Here is a 23,958-nt window from a genome sequence, read left to right as displayed (position 1 = left end):
TCATCATTTCCTCTCATGCTGTTGTTTTAAACATAAGGTTTGCTCTACCTGCAGTGAAGGAATTTTTTTTTACAGCTCAGGAAATAACATCATTATTTGAGGTTTTTCTCAAAAGTTCCTTAAATGTAATAAATGGAGTGACCTTTCCCTGTGCTCTGTCCACCTGGAGAAGGAGTATTTGTTTTTTCTCTGAGCCATCATTCTAGAGGTGTCCAATTATTTGTGGGTACTTGATTTATTCCAGAAACCACTGAGTGCACCTTGCATTTATAGGTGGAAAAGTGAAAAAGAATGAATCATTTCTAAATTATTTATATATTCAGGGAAAAAAAAAATAATAATAAAAAAAGAGAGCATCTTTGTCCTCCTACTGAATCTTCAGACATCTGATACATACCTGGAGGTAGCAGGCTTTGAACATATGATTAATATGTGTTGGAATTATCTTTTTGCCTTTGCTCAGTGAGGCTCTGAGCTGGGCTGAGAAAGAATCAGAATCTTGTGTAAACAAAATCTTCAAAATAATTCCAGAAAGCAGCTGGTTTTCAAGTAACCTTCACCAGCACTTATTTACAGTCCCCAAATGGCCTTTTAGTCTTCTGCAAGCACATAAATGAGAGGACTGAAACCAGCACCAGCTCTGAATGGGCTGTCAGTGCTGCTGTGGGGAAGAAGCAGAGAGAAAGTTCTGTAAATTAATTTATGGCTCTTGTGAGGCTCTTATTCTGTGGATCTTCAAAGGTTTTCAAAGATTTATGGTGTCTGCAAGAGGGATAGGAGAACCCTTCCTTCCTTCCTTCCTTCCTTCCTTCCTTCCTTCCTTCCTTCCTTCCTTCCTTCCTTCCTTCCTTCCTTCCTTCCTTCCTTCCTTCCTTCCTTCCTTCCTTCCTTCCTTCCTTCCTTCCTTCCTTCCTCCCTTTTTCACCCCATTATTTTTTCATTCTAATCCACTACAGTCCAATCATGAATTTTAATACCTGAAGAGTTTTTGAAGTGTCTCAATCCCAGAAATATTTTGGCTTCAATCTGCTGGGATAACCAGGGGGTTTTACCTGGAGACTAATTAATAAGGTTTTGTTTTTTGTGCACCTTTCCAGTAGACTGATGAGCAGCAGAACAAAATGAAGCCATGCTGAAACTTCCCTTATTTTTGCTCCTTCATGATGAATATCAGTGTTTTTAAGCATTTTTGTGTTTTCCTGGGAAAAAGCACAAATTCAGAGCCTGCAGATGTTGTAGCATGTTCCAGAGAGCAGAATTGAATCCTTAGCCTTCCATTTACCTTATTGATCTTTCAGATTCCTTGCTCTTGCTGCACACTTGCAGACAAAGATTTTGCAGACGAAAATATTCATTCAGTCCTTCATTACTGACTCCTGCTTTTACTTTGTAAAGCAACTGGTGTGTGCCTTGAAAGATCACAAAGCATTTACAATGCAGAGGCTGTGAAAAGTCATCCAAAAGTAAAAACTGAAAATGCATCCCAAATTATTATGGTCAATTTCAGATATTTGAAAAGTTGTTTTTGGTTTTGTTTTTTTTTTTTCTAAGCTACAATTGAATTCTTTCTGTAATTTCACCAGGGAGGTGGAAGAATATTATGTACTCAGAAAAAAAACCCATAGAATAGGCTGAAAGGAACACTTTCAGTTAAGAAATAATGCAGTGCCTAGGAGCCAGCATTATGGCAGTAAGACAATGACAATAATAAAGCCTGTTGAGGTGACTCACAGCTATAATTTCTGCTTTGCATCTCATTTACACCATCAAATCCTTGTCATCCCATGATAATGCTTTATATTTATGTGGTGTCTTTCATCTAAATGCCTTTCCAAGTGTTTCATGTGTTGCTTGGTGTGCAGATTACATCAACTCACTCCATCACTCTAATAGAGATATTTTTGTACTGAAATAGAGCTGCTGTTTGTGTCCACATAGCAAAGGCTCTTAAATAAAATACCTTTCAAATCTGCAGAAGAGACTGGAGAGATGTAGCACCAAGTTGCAGTTCACCTTGACCACACCATTTTCCATTAAATTGCTCCAGTGGAGGGTTTGGTGTGAGCTGATTTTGCTCAGGTGAAGTTTTCCAGCCCTCCAGGGACCAGGTCAGCACCCTTGGGAGGATCAGCAGAACTTTGGGCAATGCACAAATACTATTTCCTCTTTGTGCTTCCCCTGCCTCAAGCACCAATGATTTGGTTTATCCTTCTCTGGCAAACTGGGCTTTGTGTCCCTCTGAATTCCACCTGAAATGCTCAATTCTGACATTCATAGTGACATTCCTGATTGTTCAGAGCACAGACCTTTGTGACCACTCTGAAAATTCGTTTGTACTTGGAGATGCTCCAGGTACAGAGCTATGGAAAATGTGTTGTTTCCTTGGCAAATAAATCCTGGGAGCTCAGGTGCATTTATAGGAAAAGGCAAAAGGAGCAAGCAGGTTCCAAGAGATTCTATAACTTGTCATTACATTCTTAAGAAATTAGAGAGACAAAATATGGTCACAAAGGCAGTGGGCTTCAGTGGAGGGAGATAATTGCAATAACACAATTTCTCTGTTGAATTTATAACACAGACATATGAATTAATACATCCCATTATTTACCATTTTTATGATATACAGAAGAGGAAACAAGCCCATGATAGCAGCACAGAATACCTTCCCCTGGAATATCACCCTGATAAATGCAAACTGACATAGAGTTTTAATTTGTTTGTTCCTGATTGGGAATCACAGTGTGCAGAATCCTAATGAGCATTGGGTAGTGATCAGTGACCCCAGGCACGTTTATCTGGCTTTGTGTTTGCTGCTTGTGGCAGCTCTTTAATTTGGGAGTCAGTGCCCCACTCTGAGACAGTGTTTTAGTGGCTTCATAAAGGGTTTTGTTTGTGCCTGCTCACGCTGCTGCTGGACAGGAGACATCCAGGGGATTCTGGTGCACTTAAGTTCATCTCCTCATCTGCTCTGAGAAGCCAGCAAACAGAATCTCATTTACTGCAGAAGCTTTCATGAGGCTGAGAGACAAGGATCTGATTTTCATGTGGTCTGGGTGCCACTTCCAGCCATGTCTGAGGCTGAGGTGGGGTCAGTGCATTCCCAGGTGATAACATTTTGCAAAGGGATCTTTTCCTGTGCCTGCCCTGGTGGGGATCTGACCAGGCTGGTTTGTCCTGGGACCATCCAGAGGAAATTTCTGTCAACAGGAACTGCCAGTGCACTGTCCTCTCAGCTCATGATAGTGCTCAGTGTGGAGGAGGATTTGGCTCAGTGTTACCTCCTGGCTCCAGCAGGAAACAGCCACTAAGTGAGGCCTGCAAGGTCCAGGGCAGGGCTGAGACTCTGCTCAGGCTGTGTTTGAGCAGCCTGTTCTGCCCATCTCTGCTCTCCCTGCATCCCTGAACTGACTCCTGTGCTCTAAGAAATAGCAGCTGCTCCTTGTCACCTTCCAGGACCTCCATGCCCCATGGAACCACACTGGTGATCCCTCACCATTCCAGTGTTCTTTTCTGATCCTCCACAACAATTCCAGTGTCCTTTTCTGATCCCCCACAACAATTCCAGTGTTTTTTCTGATCCCCCACAACAATTCCAGTGTCCTTGTGATCCCCCACAACAATTCCAGTGTTCTTTTCTGATCCCCCACAACAATTCCAGTGCCCTTTTCTGATCCCCCACAACAATTCCAGTGTTTTTTTTGATCCCCCACAACAATTCCAGTGTCCTTGTGATCCCCCACAAGAATTCCAGTGTCCTTGTGATCCCCCACAACAATTCCTGTGTCCTTATCTGATCCCTCACAACAATTCCAGTGTTTTTTCTCATCCCCCACAACAATTCCAGTGTTTTTTCTGATCCCCCACAACAATTCCTGTGTCCTTATCTGATCCCCCACAATTCCAGTGTCAATTTCTGATCCCCCACAACAATTCCAGTGTCCTTGTGATCCCCCACAAGAATTCCAGTGTCCTTTTCTGATCCCTCACAACAATTCCAGTGTCCTTGTGATCCCCCACAACAATTCCAGTGTCTTTTCTGATCCCCCACAACAATTCCAGTGTCCTTACCTGCTTCCCATCAGCCCATCACGATGGCAAACATTGCTGACTGGTCACATTTTCCAGTCTGTTTATGCACCCTCACAAGCCTCACTCTCTTCATCTACATCCTTCACTACATTTCCTCAAAATATTTCAGTTCCCCATTAACTGCTGTTCACTCAGTGTTTCCTTCCAAGTTTGTATCAGTCCATTTTCTGTGTTTTTTGGCACAAGATTTTGGATACAGAAAAAGAAGAACTGCATATTTTTTCCTCCCCTATATTTCTAAAACTTTAAAATTGACAGAATTGCTAAAATCTCTGGGCTGTGTGCATGATAAACACAATAAATGACAGCATCACATCACAGAGCAGGTTAACCTCACATTTCAAATACTCAGAAGCAGTAAATTCACACAGCTGCTTCCAACAAACCCAAAAAAACCCCTCTGGCCCAGGGTATTCACCTTCTGAGTTATTAGTGTTAAAATGGGTCCAAGTGATAGCAGTTTAAATAAAGTACTGAACTCATCTACTTTATTCTTAATTTATAGTGGTGCTTAGGGGATGTGCAGATATTTAAAATGAGTAAAATCAATTAACTTGTGATCCAATTATTTGTGTTAGCCACTGTGGGGTTTTATTTTAGAGCACTGGTTCAGATTTTCCCAGTTAAGCCCCGTGCTTTGAGAGTGCAAACCTTTCACTGTGAAATATGAGGAACCTGTGTTTTGTTTTTCTCTGTTTCCAAATCAAATTCCTATTTTTGCCCTTTCATAGTATTGAAATTTCCTTTTTATTTTTGTTTTTGAAAGGGACTTGGTGTAAGTGTAAATGTTGGGAGGTTTATTACTTAAATGAAGGTGACTGAACAGGCTGCTAGATAAAATGCACTCTATTTTTCTAGGCCACACAGTTTCACAGTAGATATGTGTCTTTTGCAATCACAAATCTGTGATTGATTGCACTTTTCACATTATAAATTTAGAGTAGACCTCTGTGGTCTGATCATTTTGCTTTTCCATCCATCTTGAACAGCCTGACATTCCAGACAGCTTCAAATATCAGTGTTTACATGGTTGTTTCCACAGTGTGAAGGGTGCTGGGGGTGAGGCTGCCACTGTACCTGGAATTATTTGGCTTGGCACAGCCTCTCCCTGGGGATGTTGGCATTTCCTTGACCTGCAGGAGTCAGGAGCTCAGCAGGGCTGTGCCCCCAGCAGCTGAAGTTACTGAGACACAACCTTTTCCATCACAGCCTGGCACTGGTGGGGTAAAAAAAATAAAATTCTCACACAGGCATCCCAAAAATGTATCAGAATAAAACAGCCACATATTTTAATATTTCACCCTAACAGCTCTTAAGTTCCCAAGGTGAGCCAGGAGTACTGAACACTTAATTGAATCAGACTGGAGGATTAAGGAAAAGATTTTTCCAAAGGATCAATATAAATTAGGAGCAGGTGGTCAAATCTAAGGGTTTGATTCTTTAGTATTGGGCTCCTTGAAGTCTGGTCACCTTTTTATGCAGCTGAATGGAAATTGTTAGGTACTGAACACTCATGGGAAAAATTCTGATGCTTATATCTCATATTGTGCATGCTCAAGTTGGGACAATATGAAATAATATAAAAATATCAATTGGGCTAATTGGCTATTTTCAATCAGAGTAGGAGGTATCCGAGTCTGCTTGACAGTGACATTTGGCTGAGCTGGAAAGAACACAATCTTGGTAATTCTTCTGTTATTTCCAAGATTCTTAATAAAGCTTTCTTTTTAATTTGTTTCAAAGCAAGTGAAAATATTGTTGTATTATCATTTAGAGTTAATTAAACTGCAAATGAGCTTAATGAACTGTCTGAAACAAAGCTCCATCACAACCTGTTACATATTAAATATCAAAATCAAAAGAATCTTTAAATTCTTTGTTAGATACCCCAAGAAAGACAGAAATAGCCATTATTAATGTCATCCTTTTATGAAATCAGGTTTAAGGCTGGAAAGCTTGAACTGAATGCATGCACTCAAATTATACAGAAAAAATGAAAAAGGGTTTGGGAAGATAAATCAACTCTATTGGAAAAAGAAGGAAAACAAAGATAACTGGACACAGGGAAAGACATAGTCATCTTTTCTTTATTTTCATATGAGCAATCCAGTTTACCTGCTATTGTCCAGATTGGGAAATCTGTATATTAATAAAATGCCATTTTCTGGATTTGATATTTTCACAAGCTCTTCTGCAGTGTTATGACTTCTTGTGTTCTGTAAGACAGAGGAAAAGACATTTAGTTTGTTCAGGTCTTGAAGCCACTTGGTGACTCTTGCCCTGGAGTGATGCACTGTCACCAACATTGCAGCTTTTAAGGAGCACACAGTGCAGCAAAACCTATTTGTGTCATTAAAGTTTGTGATTTTGGCCTTTTGAAGGCTTAATCCCTGGAAATGCTAAGATTTCCTAATGATCTGTAATGGCAGTGCTGATGTTCAGCACTTCTCAGGATTAGCTCTGTTATCAGCCTGGTTTATCCACCTCCAAAGCAGGTATTATCTTATCACTCTTATATACAGTGCTTTTAGCACGTCAGCCTCAAGTACTTGAAAGGTGAGGATTGTTATTAAGTCTGACCCTTACAAGCTTTTCCAATGGTTTGCTTAATGTTTTTTCCCTACATAAATAAGAATGATGGGGAATAAACTAGAATTTTCTTACAGGACTTGGCTGGTTGAATCGTCCAGCAGCACATTTCACAAGGTCATAAAAAAATTCTTCCACTGCAAAAAGAAAGCAGCACTGACTTTTAGTTATGCAGACAAAGCAGTAGCATGAGGTCCAATTATTTTTGAGTGTCTTAGAGCAAGCCCTCAAAAAATGCTCTGGGAATGGTTTTTGTGAGACCTGTTTTGTATCATGATAATGTGCAGTGAAAAATGAATGTGGATGGGATAATTCATGGAAAAAAAAAAGAGTGCAAAATGCAAAACTGGATTTGTTTGTAAATAAGAGCAGATTTGAAGGCAAGGGTGGTCTGTATGAGGTTCCTCTTCCCTCAGTTCCCTTTCTGGGAATACGTGCAGCACTGCAGCACTGCAGGTTCTTTCATGCTTCACTTTCCACTAGCATGAGCTGAACTGTCTTCTTGTGATCAGAACCTTCCCAAGCTCCATTCCTATCACACCTATTAAATGCAGAGCAGCTGAAATGTGCTACCTCACACTTCACAGGTGAGAATGCATTATTTAAACACCACAACATTCCGCTTCGGTCCAGGATTCCATCTTCCTCCTGCTGGGGTAAATAATTGACGCTGCCTTGGACATTTCATTTGTGTGTGGTCATTAAGGGGAAATAACAACGATTCCCTCTGTGTTTGTTTCTCAGTTCCAGGCCACGGTGAAGGAGGGGGTCACAGGTGTAATAGTGAACCTGACTGTGGGCGACCGGGACGACCCCGCCACGGGCGCGTGGAGAGCTGTCTACTCCATCATTAATGGGAACCCAGGGCAGAGCTTTGAGATCCACACCAACCCCCAGACTAACGAGGGAATGCTCTCTGTGGTCAAGGTAAGAACAATCCCCTGTGTTTCTGCTGTCAGGTTCATCCCCTGGGCTCTCTGCATAAAGCGAGGCTCAGCAGGGGTAGGCTATTCGAAGGTGTAAATTTGGCAGCCAGCCTTTGTCCAAACTCTGTGTGTAACCCCTTCTTCTGCCACAGTAACCTTACTTTTTTAATCACAAGGACTGCCTGTTCCCAGCTGTGTTGCCATTGTGCTAAAATAACACCCAGATTTGCAGTAATCATCCCAATTAATAGTGAGATTGGACAACAAAGTTTTGTTTGTTGCTGCAGGTACAATTAGAATTCGAGAGCCCTATTTTGGTCTCAGAGAACACGTGCAAGTAGTAGGGAAGAAAGGGGCATGGATTCAGACTGAATCCACATTTCTAAAGTGTATTGGTCCCACATTTCTAAAGTCTCATAGGAAAACTTTTTTCCTGTCTTTGTATGAAGACAATCTTATGTCTCAAACTTAACAAACAAAAAAAAAAAAAAAAGAAGAAGAAAATAGCTCTGTTTGCTGCCTGTACCAGAATGCTCTCTTCTTGGCTTCAGAAGAAGTATTGTCAATTCTTAATACAAATGCATGTATTTCCATGGCAGTGCCTTTGATTTCAAGACAGGAGTTGAGAAAGCAGCTTGTGTTATTGTCATGAGTAGTTACTGAGTGTGACTCATTTGTTTGTTAAATACTTGCTACATATAAATAAACATGGATATATGAGCATCGAATTGTGCCTATGAGATATGGCAAAGAAATGTGAGCTCTTGGACAGAGGGATGTCTCCATGGGATTTTAAGTCCATTATGTTTATTATCTTCAATGCCCTTGGTGCCTTAAGTTTTAGCTTTCCTATTTTCCAGATTCTGCATTAGTCTATAACTCTGAACTTCATGTAAAGTGTCCCAAGTTCTCCTCCCAGCTCATCACACAGAACAATCCTTGTCCAGCCCAGAACCAAGGACACGCTGCAGCTTCAGCCCCAAAAAGTGCAACCAGAGAGAACTGAGGAGAGAATCTGGGAGGGTGGGACTGCAGAACCTGGAGCTGGGATTGGACAAGGAACCCAATATGGGAATGAACCAAAACTTACAAAATGTGAAAACTCCTGACCTGGGTCCATCTTGGGTGTAGCCATGTCTGGGCTCTTGCACTGCCCAAGGTGAATCCTTTGAAGGCTTTTAATAAATCCCCACTTTATTCCTTTAACCCTGTCCAGCCTCTTTAGGCATCACCCTTTAGAACTGTGTCTAATCCCAAACCCTCACCAAGTTCCAGGTGCAGGGAATGCTGTTGTCCCTTTCCAGCTAATTCTGCTCTCTGCAAGTTTGCTGTGAGCTGAAGTAAAAAGCATTAAGCCTTGTCTGTGAACTGTACCCTCTGCTCTGCTGCTTTGCAGCCTTTGGACTACGAGATCTCGGCCTTCCACACGCTGCTGATCAAGGTGGAAAACGAGGAGCCGCTGATCCCAGACATTGCCTACGGCCCCAGCTCCACAGCCACGGTGCAGATCACGGTGGAGGACGTGAACGAGGGCCCCGTGTTCCACCCCAACCCCATGGCAGTGAGCAAGCAGGAGAACATCCCCGTGGGCAGCGTGGTGCTCACGGTGAACGCCACCGACCCCGACACGCTGCAGCACCAGACCATCAGGTGAGAGAGCAGAGCCCTCTCCTTTCCATCCCTCGCTGGGCAGTGCCTTCTCTGCCCAAATTATGGCTCCACGCAGGAACAAGTTACAATTTGTGTTTTTCCCTGCAATTAGAGATTCAGTTTGTTGGAAACACAGGAGTGTGTTGGTGTCGCTGTAAGTGACAGAAGAATGCAGCAACAGGTTCATCCAGAGAGCAGAAGAAATGATTTATTGCAGAAATAATCACACTTTTATAGACTGCTTCACAGAAGCAAGGATAGAGTTAAGCTCATTGGTCCAAGAAGGCAACACCTCTCATAAACCAGCTTTTATCAAAACTTCACATTCCTCACACACTCCTTCTGTCCACAGCACTCGATGTTAAACTCTGTTATTAATTCTTTCCTTTCTGTTTTCCTTTGAGTAGTTTGGGTAAACTCAAACTGCTTTTTTATCCTGGCTCTCACCAACATCCAATAGTGGGAATGCCTTTTGTGCCCAAATTATGTTTAACCTGGTTTGGCTCTATGCAGTAACAAGTTACAATTTGTTTTTTTTCCTGCAATTAGAGATTCAGTTTGTTGGAAACACAGGAGTGTGTTGGTGTCGCTGTAAGCGACAGAAGAATGCAGCAACAGGTTCATCCAGAGAGCAGAAGAAATGATTTATTGCAGAAATAATCACACTTTTATAGACTGCTTCACAGAAGCAAGGATAGAGTTAAGCTCATTGGTCCAAGAAGGCAACACCTCTTGTAAACCTGCTTTTACCAAAACTTCACATTCCTCACACACTCCTTCTGTCCACAGCACTCGATGTTAAACTCTGTTATTAATTCTTTCCTTTCTGTTTTCCTTTGAGTAGTTTGGGTAAACTCAAACTGCTTTTTTTCCTGGCTCTCACCAACATCCAATAGTGGGAATGCCTTTTGTGCCCAAATTATGTTTAACCTGGTTTGGCTCTATGCAGTAACAAGTTACAATTTGTTTTTTTTCCTGCAATTAGAGATTCAGTTTGTTGGAAACACAGGAGTGTGTTGGTGTCGCTGTAAGCGACAGAAGAATGCAGCAACAGGTTCATCCAGAGAGCAGAAGAAATGATTTATTGCAGAAATAATCACACTTTTATAGACTGCTTCACAGAAGCAAGGATAGAGTTAAGCTCATTGGTCCAAGAAGGCAACACCTCTCATAAACCTGCTTTTACCAAAACTTCACATTCCTCACACACTCCTCCTGTCCACAACACCAGGTGCTAAACTCTTATTAATTCTTTTCCTTCTGTTTTCCTTTGAGTAACTTGGGAAAACTCAAACTGCTTTTTTTCCTGGCTCTCACCAACATCCAATAGTGGGAATGTCTTCTGTGCCCAAATTATGTTTAACCTGTTTTGGCTCTACACAGTAAGAAGTTACAATTTATAATTTTTTCCTGCAATAAAAGATTCAGTTTGTTGAAAACACACGAGTGTATTAGAAAAGAAACAATCATTTTCTAGTCCATGAGATTCCTACAGTAGAACAATCAAGTGCCCACAAGTAATAGACTTGGCTTTGCATAGTTTCAAAATTATTTTTAATTTGCTTGTTTATTCCTCTTCCTTCATGAGAGCCAGGGAGGATATATAAAAGTTAAAAATGTATATAGAAACGATGCATCTGTTTCACATAGGGTTTAAATCAGTTTATGATAATTCATAATGTTCCTCAGTAAAATAACAACCATCCATCCAGTTTCAAGGGCTGAGGAAATATTTCCCAGTGAAAGAATGGAAGCTTGGGCCTTGTCCAGATAAATGAAAATAAAATATTACTTCTGTGCTGTAATGATATAATACTACACTTGTGACATGCCACAAGGAGCAAACTTGGGTATTATGTGGTATCATCATCTTATATTTTGATCCACCTGGCTTGGTCTTTTGGCTTTAGATTCTATGAAAAATGAAAAACCAACCCCTTTCTTCTCTTAAACTAAATTGGCTTTCCAGGCAGCTTTTCTCAGCATTGGAGAATTACAGGTTAGGCACTACCACTAAAAGCTACAGCTGTGTTTAATTTTTCATTTCTCCTTGCAAGTATCATTTCCCCGGGGTGTGTGTGTGTATAAAAGGGGACAAACACCTTGTGAGAACAACTTCAGAGCTGCAGCTGAACAATGGCCCTGTCAGTCCAGACCATGGGCACAGATCTCTCTGTTATTTAGCAGTCATTGTGCAACCCTTAAAGGAGGTTTGACACATGTTCTGCTCTGCAGGAAAGAAAGCTGCTGATCTTGGAGATGTTCTCTGTCAGCAGCAAGGCTTGGTGAAAATGTCACTGCAAAGGACTTGGGTTGCAGTGAGGAGGTGAATTTAAGCAGGGAAGTGTGCTCATCAAGGCAAGGCAGAGAATTAAGTTTCAATTCTCTGCATCACCTCAAAGATAATGTTGTTAATAACATTAATAGTTCAGTTTTTCTCCTTTGACTTCTACCATAGAAATATCACTTTATCTGGGGAATGATTCTTGGCACACCATTTCCTTTGTTTTCTAAATGGATTTATTTATATAATTATTTCTTATTGTTAAGTTCAGCTTTTGCTCCAAAGAGCCCTTATTTCATACACAAAAATTTGTGTCTATGGATGGAATTTCTGTTGCTTGTCAGACAATGTGACCTCAGCAGCTTTGCTCAGAACCTGGCTTGTGCAGGGAGCAGATATTTATTTCCTTTGGGTTTTGGATTGAGTTTAAGAAACAATTTATGTTCTCCATAATTTATGTATTTTTATGTGAGATGGGAAAACTAACATTCATTAATGTAACAGCTGATTTTGTGATGCTAAAGGAGAAAAGCCATGGAAATGTAGGGGTTTTGTAATCAAAGCCAACAATCCAGCAGTTAATTCCTGAAATTTTCCCCTTGACCTGCTGATTTTCTGAATTTCTCCAAACTACATTGACCCAGAATTTAAACAATGAGTCACTGAATACTCTTCAATTATCTTTAAGGGTGATGTGTAAACACTCAGGTAACACAAACATGTTCTGCAGTTCACCACACCTCACAACTGGCTGCCAAGGAACCCCCAAATCTTGACTAACTCCTAAGACAAACAGAATTTTGCCAGAAGTTTTACTATATCTGCATAGCCAAGCATGGAAGGCTTATAGCCAAAAGTAAGATTTTTTTTTTTTTTCCTTGTGCAGAAAAGAAGAGAAGAATTAAACTAGACTGGGCTGAGAATGAGGAATGATCATATAAAGAAACCATGGAAATGGAAGTGGTTGTGAAAGTTAGAGGCAAATAAAGCAAATGTAATGGAAATCTGGGAAATGGTAGAATGCATCAGGAAAAGGCTAATTTGATTGCCTGTCAGTCCTATTGCTAAAATAACAGGAAAGCATAAAAGAGCATTTTTAAAAGCTGTTTTAATGCTGACAGGTGTTGGAACACCTGGGTACCAGCAGTGAGAAAAGCAGACTGTGTTATGAGAACAGCACCTGCAATACAGGACAGGGTCAAATTCCAAGTGCAACAGCCAAAACCTCTCACTGGTTGGGGTCTGGCTGAAATATTTATCTCAAATTCCCACAGATGGGTGTGTGTTTAGAATTTGGGACAAAGGGCAGGGCTTTTACAGAGCCCTGATACCAAATTTGTGGTTCTCAGGTTATAATTGTGCCACCAGTCTGTGACTGTATGGTAAAATAAAGGACAAGCAGGGACAGCACAGGTTCCTAAATGAGTCTGTGGATTAATTGAATATTAATGACCATGAGTGAGCAATGTTTTGTCTACAGGAAGCAATGAATGTCACATTTGTGCTGTGTGAACAGTGTGCATCACTCCCAACAAAGTATAAATCTCTTTAAAATGGGCAGACCAGTAGAGAATTAATAATGCTGGTGGGCTTTGGGTTCTTTTTTTCAGCCTGTTACAACTGAAATATATCTAACTGCAGGGATATTTTTAGTTAATTTTCTGTATGGAGCTTGTAGAAGGAGCTGCTGATTATTTGTAATCAGGAAATTTAGTTGCTCTGCTAGATATAACATGATAAATGCATTTCAAGACCAACAAAAAAGGGTAGAGAAACCATTTTTGCCATTGTCTGCAACTAGATAGAATTTATTCTTTGAACAATGCAGATCTGAATCAGAATCAAATTACTTATCTCCAAAAGAAACGTGGCTTACTTTGTAAAATTTCCTGAAGACAGCTGTACTTTTGAAGCAATTTTCCTTCTTATTCTTCAGCTTCAAGTGTTTTTGCAGGCTGAGGAAGAATTGCATTTCAAAGCTCCAACAAGCTGGCAAAAAATGTGTTTCAGGGAAAGAAATGAGACTCCAAATCACAGACCTGGGGCTGTGGCACACCAGTGGCAGCTCTTCCCCCTTCCAGTGGCATTAAAATTCCAGAGGAACTCGTAGAGGTGGGAGCAACATCCTGGAAATAAGAGGTGGAAAACAATGTTTGTTCCACTCTCATTTCTCCCAGAAAGAAAAAGAACCTCTTCAAGCTGATCACATTCTCAGATTCATTACATTTTTTTCTTTGTTTTGATTTAAGCATTTAAATCTCTCTACGGTTTCCATCTTTTCTAGAATTAAAAAAATGAAAGAAATCCAGCAGGCCCCATTTTAATTATAACCCAACAATTTATTAATAGAACAGTAATGAAGTTTTTGAAATTTGATTTCTTAATCAGGGACCATTGTTATTTTTGTGCCAGATTTGAGAGTTTAATTTTGGGTACTTCTTCCCAACCTCTGAAATTTTAATCAGAAGTTTCAAGTGTACATGTCAATGAGAAGTTAAAGGCCAAATTTAATAACATTTTCTACCTTGGGAAATTAAAAGAAGAACCTCACTCTGAAATCCATTATTAACAGTAGATCTTAATTAAACACAGTTATGGTTCTCAATATTTGACTGTGTGAAGAGATTGGTTTCAGTATTTTTTCCCCTTTTTTTGGGATTCAACAAGTCCAGAATATTCAGTAGTTAGACTTCTAACTACGTGTAAAGAAGTTGTTTACTGCAGTGTATTTGTAATTTTTAATTAGAGCAGTGTTGTTTTCTGGTTTCATGGCTTATCATGGCAATATATTTTTATTACCTACTGTGCTCTTGGATTTTAAATTATTTATGTAAACATATTGTTTCAGTGTTTATTCTCAGTAAGCAATGTGGCTCAATGCTTCAGAAATATCTTCACAAGGAAAGTTTATTACAGCTCTAAAGCATATCTAATTCATTAAGCAGAATTAAAATGCAGCATTTGAAGCTGGAGAGCTTAGAACCCAAACTGCACCGAGTTTCACAGGAACATGAAAGGCTGCAGAGATATCTGAAGCTCTGTATGTAAATAAAGTATCAATTTGTAATAGATAATAATGATAATAAGGTAGATATTTGTAACACATAATAATGGAAATAAGGTATATATTTGTAATAGATAATAATGGAAATAAGGTAGATATTTGTAATAGATAATAATGATAATAAGGTAGATATTTGTAATACATAATAATGAAAATAAGGTATCTATTTGTAATACATAATAATGAAAATAAGGTAGATATTTGTAACACATAATAATAGAAATAAGGTAGATATTTGTCTATAATATTTCTATCAGGCTGCCCCACAGAGTATAGGTGGCTCCTGCAAGCACAGGGATGCTGTTTCCAAGCCCTGGAAAAATCCATTTATTCTTGTCAGCATTTCCAAATAACAGTTACTGTCTGTCTGGAAAGGGACAGACTCTGTTTCTCTTGATATAAATTGCATTTTTTGTGTGCTGCAAACTAAGTGTTAATGAGGCTTCATGCTGGAGCACCAGGGCAGGAGGAGGAGGAGGCTGAACCCAACTGAATTAAAGTTTATTGTGTTTGTTTCCTGCCTTGGAGGAGCTTGTGGCGAGTCTCTTCTGCCAAGCCTCAAGTGAAAGGATAAGAAATGACCTTCAGCTCCTCAGAGGAGGCTCAGATTAGACACTGGAAAAAAAAATCTCTGCCAGAGGGGTCAGGTATTAGAATAATCTGCTCAGGAAGGGGGTGAAAACACATCTGGAAGTGTCAAGAGGTGTCTAGATGACATTTGGTGATTTAGTTTAGGAGCTGAGTCTTGGGTGTCCATTGGATCTGGAGGATTTCTTTCAGCCTGTGCATGATTTGAATTTTCACCAAGAACTCGATGATGGACTGGTCAGTGTCTTTGGGAACAGGAATTTTTGATGCTGGGACATGTTTTGCTCTATTAGATCAGATCATCCTGACTTTGGGGTTGGTGCCTCTGGAGTTGGTGGAAAACAGTGGAAATGTTCCAACCTCTAATGGATGGCAGCAATGATCTTTGTCCAAAAAACAAACAAACAAACAAATGCTGCCTGAAATTCTATGCAGTAGTGCTGAAACTAGACTGAAATGGGATTCATAGCTCAGTGAGCTTCTCCCAAATCTCAAATAGTTGAGAAAAATAAGGAGAATTCTCTGGAAAAAGCAGGTTTTACCCCTGTTCCTTTCCTTGGCTGCCAAACCCCACCCTTCCACAGAGAGAATGCAGAAGCCATGAATCACAAACACAATTCAAAAAGCCTTTTCCTTGTCTCTTGCCAGGATTTTTTCAGAGATCCCGAACCCCCTGTGAGCAAAGATGAGGCTTCACATCACATTGCTCACAACCACTTAAGGGATCAATTTTGCATACTTTGTTGCACATCAAGCCTTTTTAAAGCACTTTTGTTGCTGGTGGAGGTCAATAAACTCCTTTTTGGGACACACTCCAATCACTTCCAGAAGTACTACATAATGAGAGAGGGATAGGAAGACTTAAAGAGTGAATGCTTAGGAAGCAGCACACTTAGTCATGGTTAAATATATCTCCCAGAGTCTGGAGGACTTGTCTTTGATTCCTAACACCAGGAGATTTGTTTTCCTTGTGCAGGCAGAAGAATAGCTCCATTGTTACAAATGAGAGGCTGAGCCATGCTCTCAGCATGCAGCACCGGGGTTTTTCACTCTGAGTTATACCCAGGAGCATCTCGAGCTGGCTCTGCACTTTTATTGATGACCTGCCTCAACCCAGCCACTGGGAATTTGTAGTGCATCTCTGGATCTGAGGCTGCTGTGTGTTGGGAAGTGTACATTGCTTTTCTCTTCCTCTCTGATTTTTAAGTTAGATGGGAAGGCAGGGAGAGAGAATCTGCTCGAAGCAAAGGAAAGTTTTTTTTCAGTTCTGTCTTTGTAAACTCTGAAACAGAGAAACATCAACTCTGGAGAGCTGTGGGTGTTGGGGAATCCACAAAAAAAGACAAAAGAGGGGATAGAATCAGCTCTGGAAGAATGAACTTGGGCAGATCCCTCCTGCTACACAACCACTCCTGTAATTGCAGTTCTCAGAGTCAGCCACTGGCTCAGGAGTATTTTACACAGCAGTCTTTTTACTGGCACTGTTCCTTGAAGGTGTTAATACTATCTGAGTGGGTAATTACTGTCATGTTTCTATTTTTCTATCATAAAACTAATATCTGAAGGAAAAAAATAGTAAAAAACTTGCATTGTCTTTTATTTCTCTCTTTTTTTTTTTTTTTTTTTTTTTTCATTAGTTAGTTTGACCAAACTAGCTTTCACTTTTCATTTACTGAGAAAGTTAATGACCCCTCTTTCCCCATTCAGCAAATTTTTTAGCCCTACAGCATTAAGGGAAAGAGGCAAAATTGTTTCTGGAGTGGTGCTGTACCTCCTTTATTCTCCTCTCATACCCAGAACACACTGATGTAACTCTGGAAGGCTGAAAATGGCTCAAGAGCCAAATCAGCCCCATTTTCCCTGTGCAGAAGGTGGTTTGCAGCTGCCCAGCACTGTCTGGATTTATCACCAAGGCTGAACTAACGTGGGGGAAGCAGCTGGTTAAAACAAACAGAAAGAAAATAAACAAAAATTCTCGGGTGGGATCTGAGAACAAATGACTGGAATTAAATCCTAGTGCTGAGAGAACTGAAACACCTGCCAAGGCTGGAACCCAGGCCCTGTAAAAGCTGTGGGCAGCAGCTGATGCTGACCATTCAGGACAGGCAGAGTCACAGCAGCTGCTGCTCCTCTCAGGGAGCAGATGTTGATGGTCAGCCTCCCAAGCTCTGCCACTCAGTCCCTTTGCTGCTCACAGGCATTTTTTGGCATTTTTTGGCTGCTTTAATTCAGTTCCAGCACCTCCCTGCTGCCCTGGGAGGGTCCCTGGCATCACTGATGCCCCAGCTGCTTTCAGAGTCTCACAGCCAGGGACACCCCTAAGTCTCACTGGTGTTTCTTTTTGCCCTCTTTTTACTGATTTTCTCTGCCTCTGTGTTGGGGTAGCTGTTTGACCTCTTCTTTGCTTCTTTCTGCTTTTGTATATCTTAATTTTCAGTGCTTGAGGCCAATCCCAGCTCACCAGCTGAGGTTAAACTTTGTTTTTGCCTTGCTGGGAGGTGAGGGAACTTCCCTCCCTGCCTTGTCTGTGCTCAAACCTCGTCCTGTCTTGGTCTTTGGCAGCTGCCAGGGTTTGGGGAAAGGTTAAATCTATATAAACAGGTTGGTGTAGCATTGTTTCCTTGTCCTCTCCTGGTAGAAAAGGAGGCAGAGCAGGGGGGAAATTTTCACCTAGACTGAGGCAGGCTGTTCTGAAAACCAGTGTCCCTTTCCTGAGGGAGGAAAAATAAAAAAAAAAAAGGTCAATTCTCTCTCCTTGATTGGTCTCTGAAATAGCAGAAGTGTCTGAATTAAATTATTAAAGGCTACCTAAAGCAGGGGCCCAGGAATTCTCAGTCCATGATTCACAGATTTGCCCAGAACCCAGCTACCTGAAGCTAGACTCCAGCACTCCTGACAATTCTTGTCACAAGATCCTGCTCTTAAAATTTTCCACTGCTCTACTCTGTTGGCATAAATCATAGTTAACATGTTGATATTAAAGCTGTGGATGATAGCACTGAAAATCTGTGTTTCCACAAAATCAAATAAGCCACAGTCACCTATTTCAACTTGCCTTGATATTACCTTTAGAATCCTGAATTCTTGATTAATAAGGATGAATGTAGCATTTAAGGGGAGTTTAATTAGACCCTCTGTCTTTATCCTGCATAACAATATTATGCCACATTATGATTTCAACCGTGTCAGCACTCAGAATGAATGGCTGTGAACTGTGAAATTATGGGGCACATTTTTCATGTCACTGACTAAACAATATTGCAGATCTTCTTGAGAAATATAACAATAGGATCTATCAGTCACAAGTTATGCTTGCAGTGGAAGGCAGATCTAGACAATAACTCACTTTGTCATTACTGTTCTCTTCAGAAAAGACAGGATTTTGTCTCTGGAAGAAGTAAAGAGTATCTTGATTATAATAAGTTAGCTATCAAGTTTGAGGACACAGTGTGAGGAATTGTGTTGTTGGAGAAGGGGGTGGTGTGAACTTCTCTTAATATTTTAAACTTGTTGGATTCTGGAGTCTCACTCAGCCAGGTTTGCTCGTGCCTGAGTGTCTGTGTGTGGTTACAGCTTCCAGGGGTGCTTTGACAGAAATTTATTTGGGCTGGTTATTTGTCTGATTGGAGCTGCAGGGACCAGTGGTGTTTTACACGATGGCAAAATCTGAAAAACCAAGCACTGAAGCCAAAGTTTTGCAGGAAAATTGGTGCTGAAACCAGAGCTGAATCCTGCCATGAAGGGAAAGGTCCAATTAAACAATTCAGCACTTGTGTCTTTGAAGCAGGTGCAGGTCTTGGAAGGCACTGAGCAGAGGTTGTCTGGACATTCTGGTCATACTTCATTAATTTATCATCTCCAGACTGAGGATAGAAAAAATCATGGGCACCCCCAGTTCAGGGAAAAGTTCCCACTGAGTCTGGGAGTAGGTTTTCTTCTGGGAGAAGCTTTCCCAAATACACAGAATTTCTGTTGTATTCCTACTGAATCTGGGAGTAGTTTTTCTTCCAGGAGCAGGAGCTTTCCCAAATACACAGAATTTCTGTTGTATTCCCACTGAATCTGGGAATAAGTTTTTTTCTGGGAGCAAGAACTTTGCTAAATGCACAGAATTTCTGTTGTGTTCTCACTAAATCTGGGAGCAGGTTTTCTTCCAGGAGCAGGAGCTTTCCCAAATACACAGAATTTCTGTTGTATTCCCACTAAATCTGGGAATAGGTTTCTGTCTGGGAGCAGGAGCTTTCCCAAATACACAGAATTTCTTTTGTATTCCCACTGAATCTGGGAATAAGATTTTTTCTGGGAGCAAGAACTTTGCTAAATGCACAGAATTTCTGTTGTATTCCTACTGAATCTGGGAACAGTTTGTTTTGTTTTTTTTTTTTCTGGGAGTAGAAGCTTTCCCAAATACACAGAATTTCTGTTGTATTCCCACTGAATCTGGGGGCAGGTTTTCTTCCAGGAGCAGGAGCTTTCCCAAATGCACAGAATTTCTGTCCTGAGCTTACAGCCATGCTCAGAGGCAAGGCAGCCCAGCCTGTGCATTTCGAGGTACAAAGCCCCCATCTCCTTTCAGGCTCACTGATGGTTATCCTTGGAGTGGAATTGAAGTTCAGTGAAGAAATTGTCAGAAGGTTTAAGCACTCATTTTTACCAAATGGAGCTCTGCAATGTTACTGTAATAGGAAAAACGCCTTGTGGAGTTCAATTGGAATTTTTCTATTAACTTTGTAATAAGGATGCCAATTTCTGCAAAATAGTTTCTGAGTAAGAGTGAAATTATGCACTCTGTTAAGCAGCAGTAAGCCTGCAGATTCATCCTTGGTTCAAATGTGAATTACTAGGGACTGACTTCTTCCTAATTTTCTGGCCATTATACTCTAGGTAAATATGCCTACAGAGACATGCCTGCCTGCTCTTCATGGAGCCAGGTAATTATTATCCATGGGATCTCTTGGGCAGCTCCTCTGGGCAGTGCTCAGACCCTTCTCACCCAGATTCCACTGAACACTCCAAACCCCAGAGAGTTTTCACACAATTACCTGTTTTAATGGGTCTGGCAGAGTTCTGTTTCCTCTTCCACATGGGAAATTTCCAGGAGAATTCTCACTGCCTGAGGCCCAGCCTCTCTGGAGATTCAGCCCTGGGTCTCTGGCAACATTTTGCACAAATGCAGACTAAAATAAGAAATTTTTCTATTAGTAGGGAGCAAGGTGTGCAGGTTCTGGCCATGGGATGCTCTAAGTTATTAACCAGTGTTTAAAAAAGCATTTTCACACAGAAAGCAAACAACACTGTCTCATTTTTGCACATGGCCATGCCAAGGGTCTACAATCAGTTGACTCATGAAACTGCTGCAGAGTTTAGGTTTTGAAGTGCAAGGAAAAGGAAAAAGAAGGAAAAGCCCCTAATGGCCTTAATCTTTGTATAACTGTGCTTTTGAACAAATCCTTCTTTGTGCAGCCAGGTGAGTCTTTTCATTACAGCTTCTGTCATTTCAGGGAGGGGGAGAAACCAGATTTTTGAGTTTTGCAGGTTTTGAGGCTTCCAGTTTCTTGTCTGTCAAATGGAAACATTAAAATTCACCTCACAGTGATGCTCTGGTCCTGCACTGAAAGTGGCTGGCAAAACATTTGGATCCCAAAAGAAAAGGGAAAAGGGTGTGGGAAGTTTAACTCCTGGGCATCCAACCCAGGGTTAAACAGCATGAAGTAATTAGGGCATAATAGAATCTTAGGAGATTAAATGCATTAAATTCACAGAGCACTATATTTGTGTGCACTGAATGCAATGGATATCAAGCAGAAAATAAAACTATATATGGCCAAATAGTGGAATATTTTTGGTAAAATATTTTTCTCATTGGTACCACCCTGCAGCCAGGCCAGGCCTGGATAAAAGTTTATCTGCATTGTCAGGGTGGTAAATTAAGGTTAAACAAGCAACTCTAAATCATCCATTTCCTGTTTTTTCACTGCTTAACACCTAATGAAAGCTCTTTTAGTGTCACAAATGAATATTTCTTTGGAGTTTTCCCCTCTAACCTCTTCACATTTTCCATCCCTGGCCAGCAGATTTTCTAAATGACACACATTTGTCATGTTTAATATATGTCTGAAGGGGGCTTGGTTATTCTGATGATGAACTTGATATAAAACTTGTGCTGTGCACAGCAGATTTGTTGTAGGCAGCACATCAGAGCAAGCCCCAGATGTGTATCCTGGCAAGAAAAAGCTTTTTCAGCTGCAAAGGGAAATTACTGACTTCACCAGCATGAACTCACCTTTCAGTATATAAAAGATAATTTTTCTGTAAATAATGTACTTAAATTTTTTATTTCCATGAAAAACACGAGGGGGTTAATACATTGTATATTATACATTGTATATTATATATTGAAATACAGCTTGTGACTTTTTCAAAATATCTGTCAGGATTGAATTTTGGTCATCCTTTCTTAATATTTACTTGTGCAAGGACAATTTTGTTTTGCAGTAACATCACTCAGACAAGGGATGTTGCAATGAGCAGAGTGTGGAATCTGAGTTTTAATGGATTTGTTCAACCAGTGGAAAGCAGTGATTTGTTTTCAAACATCTCTTGGATGTTGGATGTTAGAGATTCCTACAGGCAGAAAGGTGAAGAGGGGGGGAATTCAGCACAGCAACCTCTGACAAATGGAACAGCCTGGCCTTGATGGTTTCAGAAATAAAACACCAAAGACATGGTTATGCACAAGCTTGAAACATGATAAGGGCTAGGTGGGTCAGGGACATCCATGGCTTTAAAGTGAGTCTGGGCAGCTTGAATGCCTGAGAATCTGAGTCCCTGGGGTCAGAAAAGGTGAATCACACTGCCCTGCTCATTCTTCATGGTCATTAAAGACAGTGAGTTAGGCAAACAAAAGAAACTGTCTGAAAATAGAGGAAAAGATGTGACATGATATCACACACTGCTCCAACATCCAGGACAGAAAGAGGTCACTTATTTTTTGTATAGTTCAATGTAATCAGTCAAATAAAACTTAAATAGGAGATTGGCCATTATTACCAAAAGAATGAAAAGGAATTAATTAAATTTCTTCTGTAAGAAGTACATAGTGCATTTGAAATCAGCTGAAAAAAAAAAAAAAAAACAAAAAAAAAAAAAAACCAAACCAAAATCTTAGTTTAAAAGTCATTATTAGCCAGGAATAAGTGTGGTTTTTTTCCACATTATCAGGTCCTAATATAACTTTTCCTTGGATATTATGTCCTCACATTATTAAACATGTTACTGAATTTCTCACCTACCCTTTCCTTTCCTTGTTATTGATGTACAAGGTTGGAAAGTGTTTTTCTTGATGAGTATTAATTCCTCTGGGCTACATAACTCTACAAATCACCAAGAGAGTCTGTTTTCCTATCAATTCAGTTCCTTCCAAACAAAGATAAACAAGGGAACTGAACGGAAAAACACATCAATTTTTGCATTATTAATAGCAAAGTGACATATTTTATTTTATATAAAAAATATACTCTTTCACTGTCCTGTAGAGAGTTCAACTTTCATAACAGATGCTTAGAGTTTAACTAGGCAACAAGGAGTTAACTCCTGACTAACAACTCCTGATTAACTCCTTGTTTGCCATCAAACCATTCTGGTTTGATTGGTTCATCCTGGGGTGGCTTGCCTGGGTTTGGAGCCCCACATCTCTCCTCCCTGGGGGAAACCAAGGCCACGTGAAGGGCTGGAGCCAGGACAAGCCTTTCAGAGCCACTGCAGGAGTGAGAACAGGCTTGGTGGGATCCCCACCCCTGCAAGTGCCCAGAGACCCACCTGAGGATGTGGCACTTGGGGACACGAGTTAGTGGTGACTTTGGCAGTGCTGGGCTCGATGATCTTAAATATCATTTCCAACCTCAGTAACCCCGTGATTGCAGGACTCTGTGTGCCAGCAGGATCCTGGATTCCCAGCACAGGGCCCTGCAGAGGCTGAGGGTGCTGCTGCAGCCTCCTGAGGGTCACTCTGGGCAGAGCAGATCCTCTCTGAGAGATGTCAGCTCTTAATGCAGCTCTTGGTATGGACCACAAGCACAAGTATCCTCCTGGGGCTCAGCTCCACTCTCAGCACAGACTGCAATAACAGCCCAGGCACTGCTCTAATCTGGGAAAAACCAAAACTTAAGCCAGCTTTTGCCTGGATCAGGTTCAGCTCAGCTCCCAGCATCAGTGTTTTCCTTCAGTGAAGTCTGGATTCCAAGTGGATCTCTGCCACCCAAGATTACCCTGTCAAATACATGAAAACACTTAATAACCAGTGGATTAGCAGCCAACGAGTGCCTGGAGGGAGCCTGCAGCAGCAGCAGCAGCACTTTGATCCTGTCCCATCCCAGTTTGACAGGGCTGGGCACAGAGCTGTGTGCTCACAGGGACAGCAGGGGGAAGGAGCAGGGCTGGGCTGTTCTTCCTGCCAGGACTCTGACTGCAACGTGCCAACAAACCCAGGGGCTTTCCACAGCCAGCAGAACATTATTCCTGTGCCACCATCCCTGTGCTGTGCCCTGGGAACAGCTGAGTCTCACAGAGGAGCCCTGTGCAAGTCCAGCCAGCTCAGGAATGCCCCAGCCCTGCCAGCACAGGAAAAGGCTGCTCTGCTTTCTGGCACTCTCAGCTCCTTCACTGATTTTCTTTCTGAATTTCCACTTCTTGCACAGCCAATTTATTGTGTGCTAAATTTTGTCCTTTCTTAGGCTACCCTTTTTTTTTTTGTTTGTTTTTTGGTTTTT

General features: G+C 41.0%; 1 protein-coding gene across 2 annotated transcripts in view; it reads left to right on the top strand.

Moving 5' to 3' along the window:
- Positions 1-23,958, top strand: part of CDH13 (cadherin 13) — a 425,128-nt gene that overhangs the window by 368,779 nt on the left and 32,391 nt on the right. For both annotated transcript variants that reach the window (XM_056500421.1, XM_056500420.1), the window contains exons 9-10: positions 7,423-7,605; positions 9,001-9,254. In XM_056500421.1, coding sequence (XP_056356396.1) covers positions 7,423-7,605; positions 9,001-9,254 — 437 coding nt within the window. The remainder of the gene's footprint in view (positions 1-7,422; positions 7,606-9,000; positions 9,255-23,958) is intronic.

This window comes from Oenanthe melanoleuca, chromosome 11 (assembly GCF_029582105.1).
Source record: "Oenanthe melanoleuca isolate GR-GAL-2019-014 chromosome 11, OMel1.0, whole genome shotgun sequence".
Classification (NCBI taxonomy): domain Eukaryota; kingdom Metazoa; phylum Chordata; class Aves; order Passeriformes; family Muscicapidae; genus Oenanthe; species Oenanthe melanoleuca.
This window is presented reverse-complemented; position numbering and strand designations above follow the sequence as displayed.